The 18,357-nt window shown below is 37.9% G+C and overlaps 1 protein-coding gene across 2 annotated transcripts; it reads right to left on the reverse strand.

The window, feature by feature from the left end:
* Positions 1-1,557: 1,557 nt before the first annotated feature.
* On the reverse strand, positions 1,558-16,738 carry sec24d (SEC24 homolog D, COPII coat complex component). Of its 2 annotated transcripts, XM_087789431.1 has the most exons (23): positions 16,661-16,738; positions 15,033-15,234; positions 14,502-14,604; positions 14,349-14,440; positions 12,447-12,896; positions 10,211-10,332; positions 10,018-10,129; positions 9,762-9,889; positions 8,803-8,941; positions 8,605-8,720; positions 7,772-7,896; positions 7,435-7,626; positions 7,256-7,349; positions 7,065-7,181; positions 6,785-6,955; positions 5,646-5,742; positions 5,430-5,575; positions 5,223-5,361; positions 4,411-4,529; positions 4,024-4,203; positions 3,763-3,948; positions 2,587-2,676; positions 1,558-2,527 (listed from the first exon to the last, which is right to left on the reverse strand). In XM_087789431.1, the coding sequence occupies exons 2-23, from the start codon at positions 15,184-15,186 to the stop codon at positions 2,387-2,389; spliced, it is 3,213 nt and encodes a 1,070-aa protein (XP_087645557.1). In that variant the 5' UTR covers positions 15,187-15,234; positions 16,661-16,738; the 3' UTR covers positions 1,558-2,386. The 2 variants fall into 2 exon arrangements, with proteins under 2 accessions (XP_087645557.1, XP_087645558.1); XM_087789432.1 differs by lacking the exon at positions 16,661-16,738 and having other exon boundaries at positions 15,033-15,243.
* Positions 16,739-18,357: the final 1,619 nt, after the last annotated feature.

Consider the following 18,357-nt stretch of genomic DNA (forward strand, 5'->3'; position numbering starts at 1 on the left):
AAACTGTATCATCATCAGCTGCTTCATGAGGCCTCATCAACCCATCACTAGTAAAGTTGTCTCGTAGTTGAACACGTTTTAATTAGGGTTGTTAGAAAATATCATATTGCGATATTTTTTTCCATGATACTGTATTGATATTCGACAGCACCATATGTTTTTTTCTTATTTAATATCTTAAATAATATTTAATGTGTTACCATCTTTCTTTTATGGTTTATATTTCAATAAAGTGTCTTTAAAATAAAACAATTATACATTTATTCATTTACGAGCAAATATTCACATAGTTTTCATGTTTGGATTGCAATTAAAAGTCTGACCGCTAGATGAGGAGCGTCCATTACCTCCTCTGCAGCTGAAGGAACATTGAAATCCTGCCAAGCTGAGTACAGGAGGATACAGCAGTGTTCAAAGCAAATCTTTGGACATGTTGGTTTAATACAAAAATCGAAGCAGTTCTGACTTTTTCAAGAGTTATGTGGTCAGTGAATTTTGGAGGAAAGTACTTCGGTACTCACTAGTTCTTATCCCATCCCTAAATATATGCTTGTTTCTACAGTATCGCAATATATCTGAGCTTTTCCCCTGTATCGTGATACTTATTGTATCGACAGATTCTTGCCAATACCCCTAGTTATAATGCATTCACAGAAGATGGTAAACATGTGATGAGAGAATCCTGCTGTGTAGTGTTGACTGAAGGCAACTAATGTTGCTTCTCTCAAAGCACATTCATTGGAAATGAAAAAAATACATCAGCAGTTTGGGTTTTTACATTTTGTTATAAAAAGGTGTTTTATTTGCAGGGTAAGAAATTCAAGATGAGGACAACATAAATGGACCGAACAGTTTTTTTAAATCAAGTTATAACTATTCACACCTCTTCCCTTGAACAAGTAAGTAAGTAAGTGGTTAAATACACCTTTTTTCCTGTAGGAATAGCGATGCCAGGTTATTCATAATTTGTGATGAATATGATTGTCAATAAAATTCAACAAGTTAAATGTATATAAAATATAATTTCTTTGTTTTTTCTCAGGTACATAAATCATGATAATGAATAATATGAAAAACTGATTATTTTTAGTTTGTCTCAGCATGCACGACGATGAATTTAAACGGTAATTTTGACTTGGAAACGATTTCTAAAAGCGGCATGCTTAGCGGTTTTCTGTTTAGCTAATCATGTTTTGAATAGCAAAACATTTAATATTCAGGCTTCATCCAAATGTATATATAACAAATCTCTTGTAAACATACAAACAATAGTTTACGACGCTTTATTATATTTAAAACCACCATAATGTATTCACTTAGTTAATCAAGTTTTAAAACTCATATCAAATTCCTTTCTATCGTTTTATCTCATTTATTTCATATATCAAAGTACCTTAACTCAAACGTAGGAACTTTCCATTAAAGATAACATTTAATTGGCCAATATCGCCCTCTGGCGGAGACAATGATGTAACGCGCTCCGACTGAAAACAGTATGAGATCGTTGGGCTTTTTAAAGAGAGATTTAACTGTTGAAGAATAAAGACTGGCACAATGTGGAGATCAAACGACAAATTTAATCAGACAAATATATGACAAGCAACAAGTGCTTGATTTAATCCAGTTTAAATGTTAACTTTTGAAATAATAATTGTATAATACGAGACTCGTAAAACAAGAAAAACTTGTGAACTGGTCTATATTTTTTAAAAAGCGAAGGCGCTGATAATCTTGCACATAAACAAAGGTAAACAAAATAAATTGCACAGAAGTCAAGAGAGGGATTTGACTTTTTGGATGTTTTGTGAAATATAATCATAAGTGTCACTGTGAGGTGAAGTTAGTTACATAACTATCGATAACAGAATTGTCCACTGATCATTACTGGCCTCTAAACAGCAAATAAACTCCCTTGAGTTGTTTTTAATTGTAAACATTTGACCATTTCCTCACAGATTTTGGATGGAATGAAGATTCTATGACAAAGTGTTGGGAATGTTTCTTGACAGAGGAGTTACTGAAAGTGTAATAAACTATAAGATATGTAATAATACAACGACAGTTGAGCATTAAGAAATGAAGGACCAGGTGATCACGCCTCATTCTCTCACGTCAAGTGAGAATCATTTACACGTTGCATCTGCTAAAATGCAGTTTTTGGCTTGAAGTTTATACACGTTCCATGAAGTGAACACTGCTGGAATCCTTAAGTGACAAGTGAGAAAGGCAGCTATCGGAATGTTGAGAGCTAATCTCAAAAAAGTTGATGACTCTGTGTGGACTTCTTCCCTCCAGGACCTTTGGAGTCTCCTGCTCCCTGATAACCAAACACTGTCTGTTTACTCCTGCGTGTCCTGCAGTGGCCAGGAGGGGGCAGCCGCTGACGTTAGGTGAGCAGTTGCCTGACCTCACGGTGGACGAAGCAGAGGAATTCCATGTAGGACGGCCCCCCGTGAAGGCCCTTGTCCTCCACCAGGAACTGACGGAACATGATCTCGGGCTTGTCCTTTTGCCGAACCACGTGAAGCTAAAAGAAAAAGAGTTTGAATATTAAAGCCAGTAAGAATGATAAGAAAATTCTCTTACTTTCATGGAGTTCGGTCTCTTTTCCAGAATGCTATCGATTAAAGCTCTGCTCATCTTAGACTTTGCATTGTCCAGCTGTGGCAGACAGGTCTGAAAGAGAAACATAACATTGACACTTTGACTCTTTAACTGCGATTTAATATACACACAGATGACTCTAAACAAAACTGTGTCCCTGCTAAAGACATGAACATCTCATTTGTATTCCATTTCATTAATTCAGGCCTTTGGGATTTGAACCTTTGTGTGTCTAATGATTTCATTAAATACAATCCTGATTCTAAAATGGATGCAGTGTATAGTGAGTTAATGAGGAATATTATGGCATCTATACAAAACAGTGTGTATATGATCAGTGGTGTTGGGAGTAATGCCTCCATTTTAATTGTTACCGCTTTTTAACAGGTTCATTACTTTTTACTTCAGGGTCCGTCCTTCAGTTTAATGATCTCACTTGGTAGAATAACTTCGGTTCGAGACCTGCATCTGCTGATGTTTTGTATTTTTATTCATTCTGATGCAATGATGCATTCAATGACAATGGGATTGCTATGGTGCGTTCAAGAACGTAATCATTTAAAAAATAAACACACTTAAAACACACAGACTTACAGCTGATAACACATAAATGGTAGTTGTTGTTAAGTTTACATTGTTTAATTAGTTCACTGTTGTCTGCACTTTTAATACTTTTACTGGTGTATTGTTTGTTATTGTCCTTTAAAGGTTGTTTTTTTTACAGTGTTATTACATTTTACTGTTTATTTAATAGGTTTGTCTGATAAATAAACAAATAAAAAGGTGACTTTTGTGTGTAGTTAGGTTCCTTAAATAAATAAAATGATCTTTAATCATTTAAAATACCATTTGTAAGTGATATTCTGTTAGTTTTCTTTTGGGGATTATTTGTGTGAGAAGTGAGAGTGTTTGCCAGGTTCCCATAACAAGAGCGGTGAATCACTTTTCTATTTTTAAAATACTTGGTGAATGTTTGGTCTTGTGTTTATAAGATGCATGTGCTGATGTGCTGCTGCTGTTCTTTTAACCTCACAGGTTCATAAAAAAGAAGATTGTTTTAAATGTATGCATTGATCAAGAATAGTAGACAATAGGAATTCAACTTTTAAATAAATCTATTTCCACAATTCCACAAGGGAAACAACATGTTATTCTTACCAGGGTTCCCTGCAGGTGGGCCAGGGAGGGCACATCAAAGATGCTCTGGACCAGGTCAGGGGGACACGCTTGTCCCACCCACAGAAACATGGAGTGGCCGTTTTCCAAGAGGAACATTCCATTGTCCGCCAGCTTCTCCTCAGAACAACGCACCGGAAGCACGTCGCTGCTCGGGTCCATGTTGTGCTGGAGGTGAAAAGGACGAGGTGAGTCGACTCGTGAACGAGGAGACGAGACGAGCGTTCATTGGCTGAGGGGTACCAGTGGGAGGAGACGAGGGTAGAGCAGCAGCTGAGTGTCCTCCACACCCATGGACATGACTGACAGCCTCTGATGCGCCCGGTCATCCGTGGAAAGTTCTGTGCTGCCAATCAATGGAGACGTTTTCATCAGGCTATTGATGTAGACGGAGAAAACCTTCATGGAGTCTGGCAGGAGCAGCTGCACACAGAAGCAGGAAGAGGAAGAATTTTAATATTATTTTTTTCCCCAACATTCAGGAAATTCTGAGAACACAAGGGTGGATGGAGGCTGCGACGCAGCAAGCCAGCTATTCCCTTCGAGGAAATCCAGGTTAAATGTTCTATCTTAACTTGAAAGAACTAAACTGATCTCATGACTGACTTTCTCAGATCTGTGTGCACGGACCTGACTCGCGGCAGTTTGGCTGGTGCTGTTCTTCCTGTAGCAGGCCAGCATGTGGGCGGTCTGGCTGGCCAGGATCTCCCTCACGTTCTTCAGAGGCTGCTCCAAGATGGCACGGTAGGCTGAGAGGAGAAGACAACAGGGGGATGGAAATGATTGATGGTGAGAACAACAGACCAAGCCAGATGGATGTTGCATGGACAGCTGACACATTGTTTGGTGCTAGAATCATTTTAGCACTTTGTTTGATTTCACCGTATTCATGTTCGAACAGAAGATCATAGTTTATTAAATGGAACACAGTCATTCACATTCTGCTGTATTTGAGATTATAATTATTTTCTGCAACCTTTCAGGTTTGAATATTGCTGTGTTTTATGTTCTTTTGTCTCAGTCAGAACTTTGAAAATACAACGTCAGGTTTATATAAAGTGTTTTAAAAAAGTTGAGAGCGAACACAAAAAAAGCCCAATTTATGATTGCAATGATAATTAATTGCATTATTTCACAGCCTATTATTTCCTATCAAAATCCCAGATTAACAAGGAGTTACATCAAAAAGGGTCAAAGGACACAAGCAAAGTATTCAGCAACATCTAATTAAATGTATTAAAATAGATGGATAGATTATAAAAAGAGATAAAGTAACAGAAAAAATAAAAACGTTCATATCTCGACTCATTTTCAATCTCTAAAAACATCTAGTCTGGTGTTGAAAATTGCTGGTCCTATTCAAATCATACATTGTGTCGGAACACGATGGTATATAAATCCTGTATCTACTGTAAACTGATGTTAAGACGCCGTGAACAAACCTGATTTGGCAAAGAAGTTGACGAGCGAGTCGGTCTCGCAGCTCTTGTACAGCTCCGACAGCTGTGAGCTGCAGTTCAGGCTGAGGTTGTGGACTCGGAGACGACGTTGCCCGCCGACGGTGGTGTAGAGCAAGGCACACTGGGAAAGCATTAAGTTGGCGTGAGTGTCGACTCCTACTGACGGCGGGCGAAGTGTAACGGACGCACCTGTATCATGGCTCCCATCTCCTCGCTGAGACCGTCGTCGTGCTTGAACTCCACTGTGACGGCTTTGTCACAGTCCACCGCTGCCATCTCGATGTCCGTGGTGTTGTTCATGTGGACGGCACCGAAGAAGCCCGTGGCTCTGAAGCCTGCGACACGGACGAGCCACGTCGGATCAGACGCACACTTTTGAAAGTTTCATTCTGAATTTGACTTTACCTGTGCTGGTCCGGACACGCATGATGGCATCAAATCCAATGTTTTTCTGAAGGTCCTTCCTCAGGTCTCTCAGGAAATGTTCTCCATCTGTCTCCATCTGAAGAGACAATAGCGGTTTGAACACATGCCACCAGGAGATGGCAGTGTTGTATCGATTTGCTTACGATCGCAGTGTATTGTGTTCAATGAAACAGCTATTGAACTTACAAAAACTTTGATTATTGAAATTCAGAGAAATACAATTTTCCCTTGAAAAAAGAAAAGACAGATGATTTGTTGTTTTTTTTTAACTTAAGGTATAACATGAAGACAATAAATTGAAGTGTCTTTCTGTGCTATTTTAGAATTGTTTATTGGGTTTGGCTGAATACATTTTAGGTGCTTGTATTCTATTGTTCGAGTTTAAATACATTTCATTACTAAAATATGGCAACAATATAATTTGAATCCTTAAAAACCTGACTAAAATAATCAAAAACAATCAGACATTTATCCCACGTCATGTGACAATACTAGTACAATACTAAAAATAAATAAATTTGACAGATGGAATGAAAGTAATATTAAAAAATGCTTCAAAAACAACACTTCAACTTGAGAGCGTGAAAAAGGAAACGCAGTCATTTTAAGAAACAAAGGTCTTTAGCTGCTCTCGCTAACAATATCTGCTTCATTTTACATCGTATGACACCGATACAAACACCACAATTCCACGAATGTACTTTCTCCAGTATCCTCATGAAATATCTTCCTGGATCCAGAACCAAACCAGAAGTGAATGATCTGCTCCTTTGCTAAGGTAATAACAGCAACGGTATTTTAGTGTTTATATTCAATTGTTGCCATGGTGTCATAATATTTGTAATGTGATTAATATCTAACTGGAAGTCCCTGAGAGGCGTTGTGTACTTCATTGTGCAGAAGTAAGTGGTTATTTATTCTCTACAGTCCCCTTCTCATCCATTGATTGAGTTTTTTGCTAAACAATTGTAGATCAGTTATTGTTTCATGATGCGGACTGACCTCTTTCCACATTTAAATAGTGTCTGATTTCATGATTTCATCATAAATGATGTTGTTTGAGTCTGTGGTGGCGACGGACTAAATCAACAACTTTTACACATTTACCGCAAATGTACCTGAAAGTTGTTGTACTTGTACACAGAGCCTCCGGTGTGTGAAGGAACATCACCCATGGTGGCCAAGTCCACGTACTGACTGGGGAAAATGAACAGATCCACGCAGCAGCTCTGAGCCACACAGTCCTTCACCAGCTGCTCGTACACTCCTTTCTGAGGCTGGAAGAGAGTCTGTGATCCAATAAAAAAAAGAAGAAATTTTATTACCATTCTCATGACACCACGAATAAAAGTAGCTCTATAAACTCAAATGATTATATATAAGATCGTGGCTGCTCACCTTCTCTTTGTCAGTATTGATCAACTTTTTGTCATCTCTATTCTTAAGCTTCCCGGGAGCTTCGGCCGTCGGCATGGAGGATTGAAATATGAAGAGTTTGCCGCTGCATTCTGCTGCCTACACACATGATTATCGTGAAAACAAGAAGATCTGGTAGGTCGGTGCGTTAAAGTGGCTCTGTAGTGTCTCACCTTTAAAGCCTCCACACCGGCCTGGATCACTGGAGCGAAGACAGTCTCACTCTCCCCGGTGTCTGCAAACATTTTAGGGATTTGGTCCAGTAAACTAGGAGTAAAAGAAACAGGAAGCATTAAGCAACATTTGAAAACACTCTTGATGAACAATAATTGTTTATAGTGTGGATTCTTACTTGTAGATGACAGATTTGGAATCCTGGTAGTTGACAAGAAAACCATCGAGGAGCGGGACAAACATCTCCGCGGTGTCTGACACCACCATCATCTGAGGCTGCACCAGAGAACTGTTCACGTTGTAGAAGTGAAGGACCTTGTTGTAGGTGATGAAGCCCACCCTGATGGAAGAACTTTCCGCTCCATCCTCTCTGGTGACGGAGAAAAAGTCAGCTAAAATCCACTTTGAGGAAATATACACAGATTTTGTTTTTTGCTGTATGTGGAAGGTTGTAGTAGAAATTTGAAAACTATGTTAAAATGTTTTTGTTTCATGAATTGTGCACACTCATCTACCTGGGCAACTTGTCCAGCAGGGTCTTCAGTTCTTCACATATCAGGTTGACGACACCACTTTTTATGTTGTTATAGGACACATCAATCATGAAGATGAAGGCAGGAGGATTAGGAGGCTTGTTGTTCTGTGAAGTCAATAAATACAAAATATTATAAAAGTGATACCTTAAGGTTCAATTTCACTGTAACACTGTAGATTTCCTTCAGGCTCATGTACTTGACGACTATTTAATTTTTCAGAACCAATTGGCAAAATACTGTAGCTTAAGACCAACAACAAAGCAAGGGACAAAAGCACTGTATAAATGTTATTTATTTTTTAGTAGAATATCTGCGATTTTCTGTCCTGGGACAATGATTCATATCACATTGGCGCCCAAGCATTACCAGGCCAAGAACCTTGCTACTTTTCCAAAGGTCTGTGATTAGAAAGAGCCAAGTTGGGCTTTCAGAAAGGAGGACCCTGTGATCTCTCAACAAGCCCACCAGGCCAAACATAGTAGGGCACAGGTGTGTGTTGTAAGTTTAATTTTAACTCTAACTGTTCGCCCAGCAGGCCTTGAGTTGCTGAGCTGAGGGGGGAGTGGGATGTAACTGTGAGGAGAGACAATCTAATCGATTCTTAAGTCTAAGGCGGAGACAGCAACATCATCTTGCCAGTGTATCAGATATTTTTTTTCCCATAAGCAAGTTGATCATGATTTTGCTAATGACAGTATGTTACATTTACAAGCTAATATTGTTTTTCTTTTGTGCTCAAAACGTATTTAATGATGCAGATCATTTGTATGTCCACACAATAAAGTTGTTTACCAAAGCGATGCTACAATTACCTTGCAGTAGTCCATGGTGGCAACAAATTCATAAGAACCCAATGATAGTTCAGGCCTCTCATAGAAGTCCATCCTGCGACCCATGTGATCCAAGTGTTGGAAGTAGAATGCTGGAACTTAAGAAGAGACACACAAAACCAATTTAAAGTTTTTCATCATTTTACATGCAGATAGATTTCACACCGAATCACTTGCTACCTTCATTGACACGGTTACAGAAGCCGCACTGGAATCGACGGCCACCGTCAATGAACTGCATGTAAGGACACATGTACGCCTTACAGCGATTGCAGCGAATTGGACCAGTCTCAGCGTGATTGACAACGTACAGAGGTGCCTGAATGGAAATGACATTAATAATTAAGACATAAATAGGATCCAGCTCTTTAAATAATGATAGTTAATGATCATCTAATGAGGGCAAAATAACAGCTGTAAGGGAATTTTTAACAGATTTACTTACAGCCTAATATGCAAATAATATTAAAATTGGATTTGCAACTGTTCAAACACCACATGTATTTCAGCTTTCTCCCTTCAGTTACTCTCATAATATTGAACTGTGGTCCATGTTAGCTAATAAAAGACCTGTAGACAACATTCTTCTTGTGTTTGTCAATGAATTTGAAAAGTCAACTCTGCTCTCTGTCTTTAAGGTTTTCTTTACAGCAAGGAAACGTGATAATGCATTTTAAGAAGAACATTCTAACTATTTCCTTTTTATATTTCAATACAGAGGTTATACTAGATGTGAGATCAGCAAATTAGACGTTTGCCAACACCGCAGAGTGAACATTTCCTTAAAAGGCACAGTGAGAACAAGGCGATGATTTCGGAAAATATCCAAGTCAGGAATCTTGGACCACACGAAAGACTGGAAAAACTCACTTAAGGGACTCTTTGACGTTTGGTGATGTGTTTTAAATGTAGTGTTATGTAATGGCTTTTTTTATTCAGTTTTATTAACTGTCATTTCTCAGTAGACACATTATCATTGTGGTATAACGTTGTTGTAGACATTTATTTATATCAGTAACTCAAACATCTAGGAATGTAAGAACCAGATTAGATGACTCATGAAATATTGACAATTTTCACTTCAGTTTTATCTTTCACTTAGACTTTAGAGATAGATCGAGTTTTTAATGACAACCAACCTCATTCTTTGGCAGGTTTGCAAATGGTTTAATGATGGACGCCAGGGGAACCTGCCACTGTTTGGCCATTTCCATGGTGCAGGGGAAGGAGTAGGTAGTGCAGCGCATGAACCTGGGACTGGCATTACCTAACAAACAATACACACTTGTTACTAGTTTACAGGGAATAACAAATACTTTAATGTTTGTAATCAGACTTTGTCTGCATGAACCAGATTCAAGTACTCAATGTTTGACAGAGTTGAAGAAGCCTCACCTTGGTCTTGGACAGTAAAGTCTGTCGTCACCAAAGGGGGGACTTGACCTCTGATATTTGTGCAAAAGACTTGCCCTTCTGTTCTCGCTTTGTCATCCTGAATGACTTTGATCTTCAAAAAGACATTTACATTTTGTGGTTATTAATGGCCGATTCTTTAAGCAAAGGTCTTCAAAGTAAGTTGACAACGTACTACGCTCGGTATGGAGTCCAGGTCCATTTTCTTCTGAGGTGGCCCGGCAAGCAAACCTTGTCCTGGAGGAAAATCCCCTGGCATACCTGGTTGTGGACCACATGGAGGCAGTCCAAACTGAGCTGCAAAAGACGATCACAGCAGGTCAATTATTATGCTTATCTTGGTCATGTGACCACCTGTGTGTCATGAGATCATTTTTATCCTCTTGATATCTTACCAATATTTATAAACGTTATTGATCAAGGTGTTGTTTTTTTTCCATGTAGTTTTTTTTCTTTATGTACGGTTGTTTTTTTCATGGAAATTGTTAGAAATATTTTTTTTTCCAAGTGAGTTTTCTATTATTAACAAAGATACGAATGCTTCATGTCCCCTAGGTGTATTTATAACTCAGTGATCTTTATAGTCATGTATACTTCTCTGGAGTATTCTTGCAGTTTTAAAGTGAAATACAATTTGGAAGGTATAACAACATATAACAGGTGGGAAAGAACAAATTAAAAATATAATTAACGCTGTTCAAGATGTACTTAAAACTATTAATTAAAAATATATTTCTTGCCACATAAGGTTCATTTTATGTTATTTATTTTATGTGTCTAATTCATGATATTTTTTTATGATGGAGCCCAGAAATGATACGTATTAAACCTGCTGCAAGGTTTTTCCACTTAATCTTAGTGAGGTTTTTGTCTATTTTGTGTTTAAAAAAACCAAAATCATGTTGTAGAGAATTTATTTGTTATTTAACCAATCTTTTAAAAAATTGCATCTCCCAAATTGTGTCCCAAACTAAAGTTGTAAGAGTTACAAAAGTTGTGACATTCGTAAAAATATATCTAAGAGCCATGTTAGATATGATATCTTAAGATTGTGGAAGAAGTGAAATTGGTCAATAATAACTGATTTCGTGTTTATCAGTATGTTTATAAATGGTGTGACCTTTGCTACCTCCTTCCTGTTTGTCTTACATTTCTATTTCAAAGACCCACAGATGCAGTCTATGTTGCTATTTTTACACATGATTGTCTTTTACAACTAATTTAAAGAACATTACTTTAAATGTCATGCTATAGTTTTTTTCTTCTTACACTTTTTGTGTTAATAGTCGAAAAGAAGTTGAAAAACTAATGAAGGTTCAATATTGACAAAGTACTAATTCAATTCCTCTCGAATTTCCTGTTTATCTTCACTTCTTCATCCTGTAAAATTAGGCATTTGTGTACCTTGTTATTTATTTTCCACAATTTTAATTATCACCTTTTAGGTGCCTTTGATACGCTTGTGATTATACTCAGATATACTGTAAATATATTTTTTGTAATATAATTAACATTTTTATAGTATTTATACTTTATGCAGAAACTAAAGGACAATACTTTGAATATAATTATAGATATGTATTCAATGAATTTTTTACATGAATTACAATTAAAAACTTTTATTGCCAGTGTTGTAAACTTCGAGTAACGTTTGAATTTGTCTATTCGTTTTCTTTCCATAGTCTTTTATTTTTCCTTACTTGGATTTTTATCAGCGCGCCTGCAAGATCTGTCAGTGTCATCATTTACAGCTCCGGTTATGCTTCAAGTCTCCTGATTTCTTCACGGTGTATTTTAATCCTGTTTCTTCTATTTTTTCTTCCTGCACGTTTTTTGCCTTAGCAAACTGTAAATCCTTTTTCTTCTTGTTTCAAAATTGTGTTTTTGCTCTTGTCATTCTCTGCGTTTCCTCTCATGCCTGACTGAGATACTGAACTCTAATCTTTGGACTTGTTTTTTGATTCATTGGAATGGGCTGCGTCTTGGTTTTTTATCTGTAAATATTTTATAATTAAACCTTTCTTAAAATGTGGGGCAAGGAACTCCTTTTTTGTACAATGACAAAATGTTAAGCAATAATCTCATAACATTGTATACTTTATATGGACTATGGACTATTGACTTAAGATGGAACAGATTTCTAGACAGAATTAACATAACGACATAAAAAAACAAGATCCCTGGTTTTCATGAATGTATATGTGGAGCTGCAAACATTCCTATTTGGTATGAAATCAAATGGAGATCTGGGAAAATAATCTGACCCCCAAACAAGACTCATAATTATACCTGCCTGTATATATATTCCTATAAATATGAATAATTAACTTATTAGAAGCAAACTTCTTGATCATATGCATTGTCAAATGATACACAAACTTTGGTCTTTCCTACAAAACATTCCAAGTTACCTCCTTGCTGTGGATATCCAGGAGGACATGCACCTCCAGGTCCAGGTGGTTGAAAACCTCCAGGACCAGGTTGGTGAAAACCTCCAGCACCTCCAGGTCCAGCTTGGTGAAAACCTCCAGCACCTCCAGGTCCAGATGGCTGAAAACCTCCAGCACCTCCAGGTCCAGGTGGCTGAAAACCTCCAGCTCCTCCAAGTCCAGGTGGCTGAAAACCTCCAGCTCCCCCAGGTCCAGGTGGCGGAAAACCTCCAGCTCCTCCAGGTCCAGGTGGCTGAAAACCTCCTACTCCTCCAGGTCTTGGTGTCTGAAAACCTCCAGCTCCTCCAGGTCCAGGTGGATTAAAGCCTCCAGGCCCTGGAGGTCGGAGGCCAGAAGAAGGTGGACCCATGCTTGGCATTGGCATTTGTGGGCCTGATCCCATTGGTGAGCCTGCACCTGTTGTTCCAGGGCCTGCAAGAAAAAAGATGAGAAGATGATACACCAGAGCAGCGATGAATGAATCTGAAGGGATTTCGCTGTTAATCTGGTTGACTCTTTGTTTTAGTAGATTCTGAATTAAACTCATGTTGTGTATTTAATTTAATTTTTTCACTCCCACTCTTATGACTGAGAATGACACCTCACTGCTGCAAGCTAAAAAAAACATTAGGTGAGTCATAACCTGTGAAAATACACTACTAGTTGGTACTAGTTGGTTGATGAGGCCTCATGAGGCAGCTGATGTGTATCATGATACAGTTTTAAAGACCACTAGATGGCACCCTCAGTGAAAATGATGCCAGGTTTAATTAACCTAGTAGATCAGATGATTATAGTAGAGAGTGACATAAAAGTGGCCTTTTAAAATGAAGGGACTGTATCATTAAAAACCATGAGGCCTGACCAAATATGGCATTTTAAGTTAGTTGTGAACCAAAATACTGTTTTTTAATACTCTTGTCTCCTTAGGTCACAGGCAGAAAACATAGTGATGATAGTAGATAGTAATAGAGCAACACGTAAGATTGAAGACATTGTTTTTTGGCTCCCTCCAGTGTCAAAACATTAGAACTGCAATAACATGCAACCTCTGTCCTTTCATTCCAGATGTACTTTTGTTTAAAAAACAAAATATGCATTATATAAAATGCTATCCGTTTAGTTTTTCGTTACATCTTTTTGTTGAATTCATTGAATAAAATTGATTCAATCGATACAGAAACATGTCACAAACATTTACTCCACAATCCTCTCTTGTTACCTTGAAAGGTTTTTGTAGCGAGGATAGTTCTCTAACGTCAAAGAGTTACATAGTTTGTAAATGTTTCTAATAATTAAAATGATTTCCTCTAGGGCAAAACTGCTATCGGTAGCATAACCTGTTTAGTGATGGTTGTTGACCTAAAAAAAAAAGATTAACGTTTAACTCTCTACCTCTTCTTTCTGCATTTCTCAAGCCTTGCTTGTTCATATTTCATAAAAACGACAACAAGTCAGCCACCTAAACTTTCACATACACACTAAACACTCCTATTCTCTTCTTTCAGCATTTCTTGTATCTATGAATCCCATTACTTTACTACTTTACTCGTGGAATGTCTACCTCCCGCATTCTTTTTCCAACATCAGAATCAGAATCAGAACATTTTATTGTTAGTGTCGTAAACACAGGTGAAAGAATGAAATAGGATAACACTCAAAACAAGCAACAGAAAAACAAAACCAAGCACCGTCATGCTCCGTGTTTATTTCTTTCCACATGTCCCAATCATCTGAATTGTGCCTCCATAACTTTGAAGCCATATATATATCATTATAGCTGAACTAGTAGGACCAACACCAATTCTTATCATGGCATTAACTTCCACTGATTACACCAAAATATAGGGACAAATATTTCTCCAAACATTCATGCTAACGTACCATAGTTTCCCAGGTTTAAGGCACTCATTTGGTTGGTGAGTTGTTGTCCTTGTTGTTGAGGAGCAGCCATGCTGTTACTGCTGGGGGGATACCTGAAGAAGAACAAAAAATGAGTTGAACCATTTTACAATGAACTGAGGATTAAAAAAAAACCTTTGAGGATGGGCGCCATTCTGGTGGGCATTTGGATTAAACTGGCCGGACACAGGAGGTGGGGTTAAACCAAGGGCAGGGGAAACTGGAGATTTCATAGCAGCTGAAAAAAAAGTGTCATTGATTAAACAGGGTATAAATAGACATTATCTCCATAGAAATGTTGTAACATTTACTGCAGTGTTCTCATTTTATTGTTTCCTGACTATTTAAATTCCAAATAACTGTAAATACGGCCGCCTGTAAGTAAGTTAGTAAGTAATTTATATTTGTATAGCGCTTTTCCAGACCAGGGTCAGAAAGCGCTTAAACAATCAAAACAATACTCAATAAAATATATACTAAAAAGGTCAAGATAACACAGAGAACAACACAGGAGTTCCAGAAAATCAAGGAAAAGCCTGCACGAATAAAAATGTCTAATGTCTGTCTACATAATACAATGACTACCAAATGGTAACCATTTTAATGCTCCAGTATTAGTGTATATATGAGAAGCATCTGATATTGTGATTTTAAAAAGTCTCTCACCGTGGCCTGGTGGATTACTGAATGGCTGAGGTGGTCCACCATAGTGTCCACCCAGGGGCTGTGCAGGAACGGATCCATATCCGCCCTGGTAGCCCCCAATCCCTGGCTGAGCCTGAGAGTAGGGGGGAGTGGCAACATAACCCTGATGATTCATTGCAGTTAGATTGATCCTATAGCCTTCTCATGCCAAGCTGGAGGGAATCTGAAAGAAAAAAAAATACGATATCAAGCATCTCTTAAAATGATGACTGGGATTTCTTGTTTTTTGTAAAGCGCCTTTCTAGACCGGGGTCACAAAGCGCTTTAACAATCAAAAACAATAGTTAAAATAGTTTACCCCAAGTTGCTTCAAGCTGAAAAGGGACCCTAGAACCTTCTTGCTGTAAGGTAGTGCTAACTGCAACACCACACTGTGCTCCTTACAGTATAAATGAATAGTCATTTATTATAATTATAGACTACTAGAAGTACGTTATGTGTTAAGTAATGATAACAATTACGTGAATGTCCGTCCTCCTATGTTTGTGTTTCACCGATAATATTGATAATTTAGGCCACGACAAGCCGGGAACAGCCGAGGAAGAAACCGCCTCAACATGAGTAACCAACATACTGCTGGAACTGGAATATTGAATATCCAATATTTAACTAACTTGCCTCCAGAGGTAATCTTCCATTTGCTCAAAAACTAACATATGTTTTTGGTTTACAACTAAAAAAGAAAACAACACAATACAGTTACGTTTCTCTTGTCTTGTCGCCCGATGTACGAAGACTACAACCATCATAGGGTATGTTGACATCATTTTCTATAGGCTTTAAAAAGAAAGAACCAAAGGACCGACCATTGGTTCCTTTGTTACCTAAGGTAATTACGATCCAATTATATTGACTACTCGATTAGATTATAAATTATAATAACTTATTTTTTTGCTTAGTACCTATTCAACAGATCCAGGTGTTAAGTTTACATGTTAGTAAAAAGAGTCTTAAAGAGATGAAGAATTTCAGCCAATAGAATTTTCAAGTGAACAGGAAAAAGTGAAAGTCGAATAATACAGAAACTAGTAAACAATGAATAAACTATTCAATTCTGTGTAAATTGTTCAAGAAAGTTAGATTTGCACTTAAAATTGTTACTGATAATAAATGATCATGATATATTCAGCCAGGTATATATATAGTGTTTGCATGCTCAACTTAAATAAAAACAAAAAACATTATCAACCGTTTATATAATAGTCTTGTTCAAATATTCTTACGTCAACATTCAGTAAAAGGAAATACGTGTGAATTCAGACTAAATGGAAAGTGCATGAGCTGCCACGTCAAAGACCGTTATTCTGGCTAAAAAAGCATCAAATGCTATAAAAGTTTAGTAAAAAAAGATTCTTTACGAATCCAAAACACACACTTGTAATAATCGCATTACACGTATTGGAAAAGGGAAGTCGCCATTTATTATGTATTTGTATTAACCTTCGCGCTAACTAACAGTGACAACAACGATAAAAGTTTCCCAGGACAAGTACAACGGAAAGTGAAAATATAGTTAAATTGTACATTTTCCGCGACAAAGCTGACGTTTTTTACCGGCTTCTGGTGTAAATATTATCGCGTTATATTACCTGAGCGAGTCCCCGGTGAGCAGAGGGAACAGAGTGCCACGTCAAACTCCACTACGAGCCCGGCTGCTGCCCTTAGCTCGCCGCCAACGTCATCCGCTCACTCAACTTCCGGCTAAACAAGAGCGCGATAAAAAACCTCTGGTGGGGACACGCAAAGTCTTGAGCCAGATCACGTCGAGGTTATTCGTGTCGTGTTATATTGAGTTGCATTTAAGCTGTTTCTACAAATAGAACACACTCGTTTGAATTCTCGCGTCACTTTAATGAAGTGAATAGGCTTTTATTTTGGAGGTAGGGGAAGTGTTACGTGTTGCTTGACTGTACCTTTAAATAGATGAACGTGCCTCAACTGGAAACCTCCAGTGCACGCATGCGCACAACCAGATGACCTAACACGTCAGCGCAGCGGATGTAGTGAGAATTGTCATAGTTTACACTTCAGTTATTGATGAGCAAAATACGTTATTTGTTGTGAGTTAGTTCGAATTAGATGGTAGAAAAATCGGTTTAGAGCATCATGTTTCATAAAATGATCGTTTTAATCGTGTCATGACATGGCATGAACAGACCTGAAAAGTACACCTTATACACATTCTATTGACAGAAAAAAACTTCAGTTACTCAGGGTCATTTAGTCCAATACGGGTCCTGGAAACTGTTGTTTATTGTCTTGGAGGATGTGAGAGGCTGTTGTCAATCAAAGTGATGGACACTTATTTTGTGCAACATTTTTTTTGTTGATGATTTTGTGAATGAGTAGAGATCTAGTATTGAACAGTTGTGTATGTGTTAACCCGTGTGTTGTCTCTGAGTCAAGATAAATGACCTCCCTGGCTTCCAGAAATACATATGCAGTGGTGGAGGTCGTTCATCTTGACCCAGAGACAACACAAGAGATACCTCGGACTCATTTGTTTGCGGACCATCTGGGTCACCTTGACCCAGAGATAACACAAGGGATACCTCGGACTCATTTGTTTGCGGGCCTTCTGGGTCACTTTCATCCAGAGACAACACAAGGGATACCTCGCACACATTTGTTCGCGGGCCTTGGGGGTCACCTTGACACAGAGACAACACAAGGGATACCTAGCACACATTTGTTTGCTGGCCTTCGAAGTCACCTTGACCCAGAGATATCACAAGGGATACCTCGCACACATTTGTTCGCGGGCCTTCTGGGTCACCTTGACCCAGAGATAACATAAGGGTTAACTTTGACTGCAACAATGCGGCCCTCATGAGATCCGACTATAACCATGAAACCAAGTATCTAAAAAAACATATTTTGACAAATTTGTTATTTTTTTCTCTGCCTTTACTTTCCCCTTTTTGTAAATATTATTTATCCCTCAAAATGAACCGGTCATTTAATTAAGAAAAATTAAAAACTAAAAATTACTAAATCAAGTAATATACCAAAATATTTTTAAAGTGCTTTTGTGCAATTTTGCTTTCTTTAATAATTCAGTTTACTTATCATTTTGCCATTCATGATCTTTTTCTTTTGATTTCATGAAACTTCACAACAGTGACTTTATATCAAGTGACCACTTAGAAAATGGAGTCGGACTCTACCCTTACATGTATCATCAACACTTTTTCAAGACTATACGCATGTGGAGTGTCTTTCAGTTCCCCCTCCATTCATGGATTAAATAGTGAAGTTGAAAGGATCCAGAGAACCAGAAGACCGT

This window comes from Callionymus lyra, chromosome 4 (assembly GCF_982586985.1).
Source record: "Callionymus lyra chromosome 4, fCalLyr1.hap1.1, whole genome shotgun sequence".
Classification (NCBI taxonomy): Eukaryota; Metazoa; Chordata; class Actinopteri; order Syngnathiformes; family Callionymidae; genus Callionymus; species Callionymus lyra.